Below are 12,806 nucleotides of genomic sequence, written 5' to 3' on the forward strand. Positions count from 1 at the left end.
GTCTGGATAAAGAAAGGGAAATTCAACCCAAAATAAGCATAACAAAGAATAAAAATATCAAAGCAGAAATCAGTTAAATAGAAGCAGAGAAGCAGTAGAGAACATCAGTGAAACTAAAAACTACTTCTTTGAGAAAATTAATAAAATTGATAAACCTCTAGTCAAACTGATCAGGAAGAGAAGAAGACACAAAGCACTATCAGAAATAAGATATGACATCACTACAGGTATTAAAAGAATCATAAGGAAATACTGTGAACAACTTTATGTTAATAAATTTAACAACTTAGATAAAACAGTTTCCTTGAAGGATACAAAGGACTAAAGGACACTTTTGCTACTGAGGACATTATTGGCATACTTGATTGAAACTTAAATGGGGTTTGAGGATGAGATGATAGTCATGTATCAGTGTTAAAGGTCTAATTTAGTGGATGTGTTACTTTTTTTAGTGAAATATGAGAATATGTTTCAGAAAATAAACACTAAAGTATTTAGGAATGGTGGAGCATCTGGCCAGCAATTTATTGCACATTGATTGACTTGAAAAAATTCTTTGAACTCTACTTGAAGTTTAAAATTATTTAAAAAAAAAAAACAACAAAAAACAGTACTTGTGTGTCCCTGTTTAATAGGCACATATTTTAACAGGAAAATTTTTCTTTTACAGCGGAAAGGAAACCTCCTTTATTTAATATGAATGCAATGAGTGCCTTATATCACATAGCCCAAAATGAATCCCCTACACTACAGTCTAACGAATGGTAAGTATTGCTAAGAGATATATTACTCAACATTGTACAAATTAAATGCTTTTTCATAATGTTATCAAAGTGATTTCATTTCAATTAGGTAAAATGTATTACTGAAAAAGTATTAAAACAGGTTCTATCGTGTATCCTTTATTATGTGTGCTTTTCTTAGCAGATACATGACTCAGTTCAGAAATAAAGGATAGATGATACCACATAGAAGCAAGAAGTATTTGCTTTTTACAAAAAAATATTTAGTTTTTTGAACTTTGGAAACACATGTAACCCTGATTATATGATAAATAGCATGATTTAAACATAGTACTTTACAACTAAAATATCGATTGCCACAACCTGTAGTGATGTTCAATTGGGGAATGGCTTATAATTTATATAGCATATGACATAGGTAAAACGGTTTGATTTATCAGAATTACCAGATAAATTCATAACTTTGGAATCATTCTAATTGTCATTATGACATTATTATTCAGATTGCTTAATGTTTTTCTCTCCTATTGCTTCCTTGATTTGAAAAATTAAGTTCATTTGTGTAAAAAGCTTATAGAGACAGTTTTTAAAAACCAGGATTTCATCAGTGATAGAAAATTTTAGTGGGAAATTAATTCCTCATGGGTATCAAACATTTGAAAAATTCTAAGGAAATAAACAGCATATTTAATAAATATTGTAAAGTTCAAGATAGATACATTAGTTGCCAATTTATTTTAATAAATAATTATTGAAGAAATTTAATAATAAATAATTTTAATTGTTCCAATGATAAGGCTTAACTAACACATTCATAGGTCTCAGTACTTAAGTAAATACACATAAAAGGAATCTTTTGGCACAGAGTTTAGTATTATGATACATATAAATAATAAATCGAACACAGATTGTCTACACACTGTGTTTGATACTTCAGGGATTCAAAAGAGAATCTTTTTTGTCTATAAGGAATTTAAAATCTTACTTAGATATTGAAGACAAACACCAGTGGAGTAGTAATTACTTAATACTCTTTGAACTCTCATCCGTAACATTTTACAATAATAATGGGTTACAGACTTCCAGTGTTTTAAATGTTTTAAAAAGAAATCTCAGCTGGTTTTCTGGATTTAATGGAAGTTATATCCATTTGCTCAGGGATACCAAATACTTAGCTGTATGGAGTACTGCTTCCAAAGCAAATGGAGTAATACTCTGAATCACACTATACAGAAGATGATCCAAGGGGCAAAGAAGAGAGAGAGGTGGTTTATAGGGAGAAAAATAATAAGAAAGTTATCCTAGATTTGAATGCAAAAAAGAAAATACTGGCTTGTCTAACTTTCCCTCAATATAGAATGAGCTGTGATATTTTAATTGCGGGAGCAGAAATTTAAAATAATCTGTGCAAATTTATCTTTGGAAAATGAAGAAGATTCATTGGCTGTGCTTTAGATAACTTTTCATAGACATATATGAAATGTATCTATATCTGCTTTTTTTTATCATTTCATTTCCATCCCCCCTCCCAACAGTAGGCATATGCTTTGTTTTGCTGGTGTGTTTTTAAAGGAAATAGCAATATGTTCACTTGATACTTTCCTTTACAATAGGTCTGATTATTTTCGCAACTTTGTAGATTCTTGCCTCCAGAAAATCCCTCAAGATCGCCCTACATCAGAGGAACTTTTAAAGGTCAGTTCAATTATACTGTTTTCTACCCCTAAGAAATTTTTTTAATGTGTCATTCTTCTTTGATTTGGAATCAATATGGTATGCGCTACTGGTTTTTAACTAAAATACTAATTGTGTATTCTATTAAAGTAATATGAAGGAAATAGAAATGATATGTGATATATTTACATAAATATTGTGAGAGAAAAGAGATTTTAAAAGAAATTGTTAAAATGGATGTCATATTTTTGTTTCCATTTTGAAAATAAATTTTTCTAACTTAGCAATGAAAAGATTTTTAAAATCATGTGTACTTTCCAGATTTCACAAAGTTTCATTGCCTCGTTTAAATATGAGATTTATATGCTTCCTGTTCTCAAAAATTTATTATTTCATTTGGCAGCTGACTATTGTATCAATAGCAGTAATAGTGTGAATGTGAAGTTGCTCTGTCGTGTCCAACTTTTTGCGAGTCCCCATGGACTGTAGCCTACCAGGCTCCTCTGTCCATGGGATTTTCCAGGCAGTAGTACTGGAGTGGATTGCCATTTCCTTCTCCAAGGGATCTTCCCAACCCAGGGATCTAACCTGGGTCTCCCGCATCGTAGACAGACACTTTACCATCTAAGCCACCAGGGATAGTGTGTTGAGCTTAATATAGTTCTTAAAACATCTAGATAAAGCAGTGGTAAAATGGGATTTGATTTTCTTGGTGACCCTAAGAAGTCTTACTGGTTTTTCATTATAAAATCTAAGTAGCCTATTTTTGCATGAATGTTTTACAATTTCAGATGGATTAAGTTTATTTTCATCAATGGACCTCAGTTAAAGATACAAAGAAATTGAAAGGATCTTATTATATATATTCAGTAGTATTATTTGAAACTTTAATGTGTAGAAGAGCAGTATTGATTTTCAATAATGCTTGAGGAATTTTAGGCAATAAGCTCACTCATACTCTACGAAATGAAAACTTGACTAAATTGGTACTCAAAATAGCAACAAAAGGTTTGGTATAGTTGGGAATTATATTAGTGAAAAATAAGCAAGAGCTGTATGTAGAAAACTGGCAGACTTAGAAATATAAGATATGAAGTTGGGATAAGAAGATGGAATATTGTATTGATATATAGTGATACATACCAAGCTAAGGCTCAGGAAAAAGGAAGAATGTGACTTGTTTCTCATGAGTGAGTGAAGTCGCTCAGTCGTGTCCGACTCTTTGCGACCCCATGGACTGTAGCCTACCAGGCTCCTCTGTCCATGGGATTTTCCAGGCAATAGTACTGGAGTGGATTGCCATTTCCTTCTCCAGGGGATCTTCCCAACCCCTCATACTTGCCCAATATAGGTGAAAGAAGCTCTTTGGGTATAACCCAACCTACCAAGCCCAGGTATTTGGTATTTGGTGATTAGGTTCCAAGTCTGAATATTGTTCATTTACCTAGTTGATAGCATATATTGGCACAAGCCTTACTGGAAATGATAGGAAATATCTAGCAAGTGTTTCTTTCCCTTTGGCCTGACATTTCTTTCATGATTCATCATAAAGAAAAAAATAGAAAAAAAAATCTAATGAATTTTTAAGTTTTTTAAAGAATTCTATGAAGCTATTTATCTCTGAATTAAAAGTTGGAAATAACTGTCCAGAATTAGGGTAATGGAACTTTGGCACAAGCCTTTGATGAAATATTCTGTAGGCATTATGTTTACGAATTTGAAATAACAGTCTTATGATAGTGAAGCAGAACCAAATACGGTATAATTAGAAGTCTTTACATAAGAAGTAAGTTTGGCTAACAAAAAAGGTAAGTGTTACAGAAATTCAGGGCCATCTCATGAAGTCAAGGGCAGAAAGTGTCTTTCTGCAATCTATATATTTATTTATTTATGATCTATAAAACAAAAATCTGTATATAGAAAATTTCTGAAAAGAAATCTATCAATGTAGTAGTGATACTCTAAAGGTGGAATTATTCTTTGTACTTTTCCTCATTTGATAAGGTTAAGTTTCATTCAGTGTTAGTAAAAATCACTAATAATATGCCTTTTAATCAACTACTAGTGTTTTATGAAGAGTATTGTTTATGTAACATATAAAGGAACCCACAATATCCATGTTTATATTATATAATTCACCAGCAGTAAATGCATTTCTCTTGAAACCTAATAAAACTCAGAACTGACATCCCTTTTGTGTGAAATCAACAGTTCTGAGAATATGTAAACCTATTTTTTAGCATCTGTTTAGGGCTGTAATTGGGTTTACTTCTTAGTATTTAATTAAACCCTTTTATCATTTCAACTCTACATTTTTAGTTGACCAGAGTTTATATAAAATGTAGGCACAGAGTAAATATATATAAATAATGATTTTGTAAGTATAAGAAGTCAGAAATAGAATAGCTATAGATTATATGCATTGTCTATGATGATTATTTAGGATAGTAACTCTGGAGTCTAAGAAGGGGGGGCATGTGTGCATGCTCAGTTGTGTCTGACTCTTTGCATCCCCATGGACTGTAGCCCAGTGGGCTCTTCTGTCTATGGAATTTTCCAAGCAAGAATACTGGAATGGGTTGCCATTTCCTTCTACAGCTAAGAGAGGTGTACATTTGTATTAATGGAAAAATAATAGGTTTCAGCTTGACTTTTACATTCTTTTATCCAGCACATGTTTGTTCTTCGGGAGCGCCCTGAAACAGTGTTAATAGATCTTATTCAGAGGACGAAAGATGCAGTAAGAGAACTGGACAATCTGCAGTATCGAAAGATGAAGAAACTCCTGTTCCAGGAGGCACATAATGGACCAGCAGTAGAAGCACAGGAAGAAGAAGAGGTAATTTATAAATGAATCAAATATTGAGCTCTCTTCATTGGCTTCTTTCCTTGTGGAACTCGTCTTTTACATCATGAATCTCTTATATCAGTGGTTCCCATTTGTGTTTTCTTAACACTGGTCCTATAAAATCACATGTGGGAAAAACAGTTCTGTGTTCTTTAAATTCAGTCCCTTTGTTGTGCACATTGGCATATATAGTAAAGCTCAGCAACATCTTTTATTAAATAAATGCAACTTTGTTTAATCTTGTCCCTTTCAAATTTCTTAGCCACTGAACCCTTTTTTGCCTTATTGTCTCAATTGCGAGAGACATGCTTTTGAAAATATATAAAATTATAGACTCTGGAAGTTGACAGCACTCACTGACAAGTCATTAGCAAGTTACTAAGCATTCTGCTCTATCACCAAGGACATTTCTTTTCAGTTCTGCATAGTTTCATTCCATCTACACAGTTCTGAAATACTTATTTTCAGTTCAGTTCAGTCACTCAGTTGTGTCTGACTCTCTGCGACTCCATGGTCTGCAGCACACCAGGCTTCCCTGTCCTTCACCATCTCCCAGAGTTTGCTCAGACTCATGTCCATTGAGTCAGTGATGCCATCCAACCATCTTATCCTCTGTCGTCCCCTTCTCCTCCTGCCTTCAGACTTTCCCCAGCATCAGGGTCTTTTCCAATGAGTCGGCTCTTCTCATCAGGTAGCCAGAGTATTGAAGCTATGTGTAAAGCAAGGCTCAGTGGTTTACTCAGTGTAGGTAGAGGCCTATGAGTTCAAATTCAGATAGCTCTCACTCTCAAGGTCAGGTTCTTTCTATGTTGCTTTTTAGGGAGAATGGGAATACAAATTTGCAATGGATACGTTATAGAACTTTCTCATGTTGAAATATACATATAAAGCTTTTACTATAAGTAGTTTCACTTTTCTTTGCTTCTGTCAGAATTCCAGAGCTTTGGTTTGTTTTTTACTGTTTTCCAGTGAGAAATGTCATTTTACATTTTGAAACTAGAAGCAGTTACTTTTTAATAGTGCTGCACAATTACTGAACTATAAAATGCAAGATTTTCTTAACCGACAGTTTTGGGTTTTTTTCATTTTTTAGTTCTAATGATAGTCTTTTGAAAATTGCTTTGGGTTACTTTATTGTGGGGTATTTTAGATACATGAAATAAAACTTTTAATAAAATTAAGTTTAAAAATTAATAAATTTATCATGTAGTTAAATCTATAACAGCATCTCTGTTAGGCTAGAGATACGAGAAAGGTTCCTCTGTATATACCATATGTCTATATTAAATTCTCCATATCTTAGAGAATTTTGGTATGGTAACACTACTAAAATGTTGGTACCTAGATACCTTGACTTTCCTGGTCACTTCAGAAAAACATTCTTGTGATTTTATATATATGTGTGTGTATATATATGTATATGTAATAGATAATTTTAATTTAAGAAAAATAGGAATTCTTTGGTGGTAGAATTTTTAAGTAAGAAAGAAAAATATACTTACAAAAGACTTCAACAAAAAATAACTAAAAGGAGGTGTTTCTAGGATTTTTTTTTTTTAATTTGTGGCTTGTTTTTCTGATTTATTTTTTTTCTACGCCCTGTGGCTTGTGGGATCTTAGTTCCCTGACCAGAGATTGAACCCAGGCCCTCCCTTGGCAGTGAAAGTGCTGGACTCCTAAACCATACCACCAGGGAATTCTCATGGTTGGGGCTTATTTTAACCATGGGAATTATTGAGAAATGAGCAAAATATATATGCCCAATGAGATGTGTGGTAAAAATGGATTTCAAAAAATGGCAGTTTAGAGAAAATGCTTTACTTCGGAAGTAACCCAAAACTGATAAATTGACTTCACATAGTTGGTCAGGTTTTTGTTATGTACTTGTTGGTCATTTTTATTTGTTTATTTTTCTGTTACGGATTAACTTCCTGGTTTCACCAAATAAAGGGAATATCTCATGATAGACCTCTGACTTTCTAAAGACTGTTGGCCAAGCAGTGTTTGATGCTTCTCTTCAAGAAATCAAGAGAGATAGAGATATTTGAACCTATTGGTCTTTTTTTCCCTAGGAACAAGATCATGGTGTTGGACGGACAGGAACAGTGAATAGTGTTGGAAGTAATCAGTCTATTCCCAGTATGTCCATCAGTGCCAGTAGCCAAAGTAGTAGTGTTAACAGTCTTCCAGATGCCTCAGATGACAAGAGTGAGCTAGACATGATGGAGGGAGACCACACAGTGATGTCTAATAGTTCTGTCATCCACTTAAAACCTGTGAGTATTTGGATTTCAGTGAAAAAAATCAGCTTTGATAAATAATTTTCTTCATCTGGTTAGATTTAAGAGTTAAAAATTTTTTTTTTCTGTTTCAGAAGTTGGGAACAGTTTTAGGTAACTTATTGGAAGATGGCAATAGGCTTGTTAATTTCCAGTATAATATCTGCATTTGTAAAACTAATGTCTTGAGAATATGGAAAGAATATTTTTAAAATATCTTAGAAGAAATATTATATATAATGTATTATTTGAAGTCACTTAGATGGAAAATTAAGTACTTTAAAAATAGTAGGTATACTCATGAAATTCATTGTAATATTAATACAATATTTTTGAAGCGTGGGAAAAAGAATTAGGATGGATGGTGACCACAAATGATTTTGGTCACTTTACATTATCTATATAATGTTTACAGCTTTAAAATAAAACTTAGAGTCTAATTATGGAAAAATATAAATTCTGGGTTTAGGAAATAATGAGTATTTACTACATTAGTCATTATACTTTTGAATGCAAAATTTTAAATGTTCTTCAAAATATTTTAAGATTGGATAGCTCCTTTAACAATAGGAATGCTTCCTTTTTTAACTTCACAGCTTGCAGTGTTACCTAAAAAGTTATTAGGCACAAATAGATGAAAGGTGGAAAGAATGGATAAACAAAACCATGGTATATATATATGGTGAATATTATTCAGTTATACAAAGGAAGGAAATTCTGATAACATGATACAACATTAGTGAATTTTGAAAACATTATGCTAAGTGATATAAGTCAGATGTAAAAGGACAAATATTCTATAATTCCTTTTATAAGAAATACCTAGAATAGGCAAATTCATAGAGATAGAAGATGGAATAGAGGTTACCAGGGGCTGAGTAGAGGATGAAATAGAGAGTTTATATTCTTAGGCAAGAGGATCACCCATAAAAAAGATTATTCCTGTAGCTGCTGCTAAGTCGATTCAGTCGTGTCTGACTCTCTGCGACCCCATAGACAGCAGCCTACCAGGCTCCCCCGTCCCTGGGAGAGGGGGCAGGCAAGAACACTGGAGTAGGTTGCCATTTCCTTCTCCAATGCATGAAAGTGAAAAGCGAAAATGAAGTTGCTCAGTTGTGTCCGACTCTTCTCGACCCCATGGACTGCAGCCCATCAGGCTCCTCCGTCCATGGGATTTTCCAGGCAAGAGTACTGGAGTGGGTTGCCATTGCCTTCATGTAACTAGTTGGTTGCTAATTGACTTCCTTTTCAGTAATTGAAGTAATGTATATATCAAGAAAGTCATTGATTCTTAAAATTTTTACAATTATTTGTTGTTTACTTAGTTTGGACCGGTGGCAGGAGTATTACAAAGTTTTTTTAAGCTATATTATTACTTCTTAAACCCAAGAGCCCTAAAGTAATTAATTTTATTACTGCTATTTAAAATACTGGCTGCATGTTTTATTATCTTTGTTTTTAAGTTATATTAAGGCTTTGTAATTTTGCACTTAATGAATATTATATAAATCTAGCCATAATGTTTCATTATCCTGATTCTGTATACTGTTTCATACATTGAGGAGATAATGTCTCCTGATTCAAATTATGTTGAAAATAAAATGTCAGCATTCCCATTTTTTATTTTTGCTTTTTAGAATTATGTCTTTGAGATTTATTGATCCATTTGTCTTTAAAATTTAATTTTCTTGAAAGTTCACCCAAACTGTGTTTGTTCACAATAGATGTTTGTTTCTTTGCCTAGGAGGAAGAAAATTACAGAGAAGAGGGAGATCCTAGAACAAGGGCATCGGATCCACAATCTCCACCTCAAGTATCTCGTCATAAATCACACTACCGTAATCGAGAACACTTTGCTACTATACGAACAGCGTCACTGGTGTGTACTACCCCAAATACGTTTTTCATGTTAGACCTTGGCATCTATATTCAAGTATAATTATATCTTTTTTTTTGTATTTTGTATTTCTAACATTTATTCAACATTTAACTGCCTGTTATAAGAAAGATCTTATAGAAAGCACTCTGAGAGATGTGTATACAAATAACTAATATATTAGAATATATTAAATGCTTAAGAGGGCTGAAAGTGATAGTTGCTCAATTGTGTCCAGCTCTTTTGATCTGTGGACTGTAGCCTGCCGGGCTCCTCTATCCATGAAATTCTCTAGGAAAGAAGTGGGTAGCCATCCCCTTCTCCAGGGTATCTTCCCAACCCAGAAGGCTAAAAGGTACTAAATAGGAATTCAGATTACCTTTGATTTAGGTTGAGTATTTATAAATCATTTGAGCCTTTAATAATTAGTTGGTTTTAGGCACAAGGGGAGAGAAAAAATGTAGTTTCCACCTAAGAGTTGACAGGCTAACAAAAATGAGGGGAAGTGTTTGTGAAATAGCAAGTAATCCAATTTGATATAATTAAAATGTAGTTCTCCTGACTTCCCAAATAATGAAAATGGATTATTTGTTCATTACAAGGATGTTGTTATACTGGGGTACTTATAACCCTGATCAGTCAGATATGTAGGACCAAAACATGATAAAGGTGGGGATAGAAAGATGTTAAGATAGCAAAAGGAAATAGGTTATTAGTAAATATGACAGAAAGAAAAAAAATATATAGAAATTGTCTGAATTATCAACTACATAACAGATCTTGTAAATCTCATGCTGTGGCCCATGAATCTGAATGACATCTAGGGTCAAGAACACCATCCCCTGGACTTCCCTGGTGGTCCAGTGGTTAAGAATCCACCTGCCAGCACAGGGAACATGGGTTCAATCCCTGGTCTTGGAAGATCCCACAGGCCAAGGAGCAAGTAAACCCATGTGCTGCGACTACTGAAGCCCAACCGCCTAGAGCTCATGCTCCACAGCAAGAGAAGCCATCGCAATGAGAAACCTGTGCTCCACAACTAGAGAGTAGCCCCCACTTGCCACAGGTAGAGAAGGCCTGCAGTCAGGAACTAGAGCAGACCCACCCCAGCCAAAAATAAAAATAAATTCAAAAACAAAAAGATAAACACCATCCCCTATGATAAGTCAAGTCATTCCTACTGGTCTTCAACATGTAAATAATTCTTTGAACAGAGAAAGTAGCAAAGATTGCTTAGTTTTTTCATGACCATTTTAACAAATACCTGGACAAAGCCAGCTTGTTGGGAAAACATCTTTATGACTGGGTACATATTAATGTTTTCCAAACAAGCCTTCTGTGTCAAATTTTAGCTCCCTCAAATTAATTGAGGAAACTTTTTTTTTTGGTTATACTACTCAGCTTACAGGACCAGGGATTGAACCCATACCCTCAGCATTGCAAGCACAGAGTCCTAACCACTGGACCACTAGGGAATTCTTGAGGAATTCTCTTAAGTTATGGATTTAGACAACTTAAGATCCATGTCCCTAAACCTATTAAGTCTATTTATTTCAGATAAAACATTCACACAGTAGGTAGATTTGTGTTCAAAGATATGCATAGCTATATTTTTCAATAAAAGTACCCTGTACTATAATTCAGTCTGATTGCTCTGCCTTGGGTTTTTTTCATACAATAAAATACATAGATCTTAGGTGTTCAATTTGAAGTATTTTTAGTGGTATGCATTATGCTAACCATCAACGAAGAAAATACATATACATACTAAATGCTAGTGTTGTTCACTTTAAAATAATTTATTTTATATTATGTGAATTTTACCTCAACTAAAAAAATCAGTTTACACATTTTTTTCTTTATTGTCAGTGCTTTCTGTGTCCCACCCAGGAAATACTTGTCTGCCCTACAGTCATAAAGATATTCTGTGATTTATTCTACTTTTATGATTCTGGATTTTGTGTTTATGTCAAATGATTCTTTTCAAATTAATTTTGGTATAGAGTGATACAGAAGTCAAGGTTTTTGAGTTTTATATACAGAGAACCAGTTATAATTTGATAATACATTTATTTCCTCTTTGACCTAACTTGACTTTTTGGTAGAAAAATCAGTTGACTAAGTATATATGATCTGTTTCTAGATTTTATTCTGTTCCTTTGATCTGTTCAGCCTGTCCTTCCACCAGTACCACACCATTTTGATTACTGAAATGTGTGTCTTCCAACTTTTTTTCGCTCAAGAATGTTTTGCTTCTTGTAGCTGCTTTACATTTCTATATAAATTTTAGAACCAGATTGTCTATTTCTTTAAAAGATTGCCTGGAATTTTAATTGGAAACTGCTCATTGGAATCTCTTAGAGTAATTGTTTACTTGGATAACTAATAGAGTGGTCTAAAATGCTTCTGAAAGAAAAAATGTTTTGTTTTATTGTTTTCTCTCCGTTGTTTGTGTGTCTAGGTTACAAGGCAAATGCAGGAACATGAGCAGGACTCTGAGCTTAGAGAACAAATGTCTGGCTATAAGAGAATGAGGCGGCAACATCAAAAGCAGCTGATGACTCTAGAAAATAAGTTGAAGGCTGAGATGGATGAACATCGCCTCAGATTAGACAAAGATCTTGAAACACAGCGTAACAATTTTGCTGCAGAAATGGAGAAACTTATCAAGAAACATCAGGCTGCTATGGAAAAAGAGGTGGCTGATTCACTACCATTAATTTTTTTTTCTTCTTTTGTTGATTCACTGTTATTAATTTATTTACTGTAGATCATAAGCATCTCAGAATTAACCAAGATGGCATTTCGATGTTAGGATATGTTCCCTAGAACCAAGCCAGTTCAATTGGAAATAGGGAGAAGCATTTATATAACATGTGTAGTATCAGGTACTAAGTCTGGGAACCAGTAGGCGTGGGATTATTTCCTAATGCTCATAGTTTTATTGTTACCACAGTGGGTAAATCATGCAACCATTCTAGGCCCTAGGTACTCTGATAGTATGAGGAGTTTCTTAATCATCTATCAATAGGTGATTTAGGTCTCAAAAAATCATGTGTTTTTTGGAAATCTTCCTTCACTTTATAGTAGCATTTTAACATCAGAATAATTAAAGATTACTGTAATATAACAGAATGTTGGAGATAATAAGAGAGGTTCAAATTAAGATTTGGCCCATTTTGTTTATTTATAAATGTGTCATTCTACTGTATGATTTAAGTATATATTTTTTAGGATTCTTATGGGAAACCTAATGTTTTTGATGTCCCATCAGTTAAATTTTATTTTGATAGTCACATTTGTCAAGTAAAATGTAAGCTTCCCAGTAAATTAACACAATATCTAGAAATATATCTAGCTAGTCCACATTGAGGCATTATTTATTA

At 33.5% G+C, this 12,806-nt stretch overlaps 1 protein-coding gene across 1 annotated transcript in view; it reads left to right on the forward strand.

The window, feature by feature from the left end:
* TAOK1 (TAO kinase 1) overlaps positions 1–12,806 on the forward strand; it is a 59,002-nt gene that overhangs the window by 29,536 nt on the left and 16,660 nt on the right. Inside the window, exons 8-13 of the mRNA XM_052657470.1 lie at positions 671–764; positions 2,357–2,438; positions 5,089–5,256; positions 7,338–7,541; positions 9,289–9,423; positions 11,882–12,118. Coding sequence (XP_052513430.1) covers positions 671–764; positions 2,357–2,438; positions 5,089–5,256; positions 7,338–7,541; positions 9,289–9,423; positions 11,882–12,118 — 920 coding nt within the window. The remainder of the gene's footprint in view (positions 1–670; positions 765–2,356; positions 2,439–5,088; positions 5,257–7,337; positions 7,542–9,288; positions 9,424–11,881; positions 12,119–12,806) is intronic.

The sequence above is a fragment of the Budorcas taxicolor genome, chromosome 19, assembly GCF_023091745.1.
Source record: "Budorcas taxicolor isolate Tak-1 chromosome 19, Takin1.1, whole genome shotgun sequence".
Lineage (NCBI taxonomy): Eukaryota > Metazoa > Chordata > Mammalia > Artiodactyla > Bovidae > Budorcas > Budorcas taxicolor.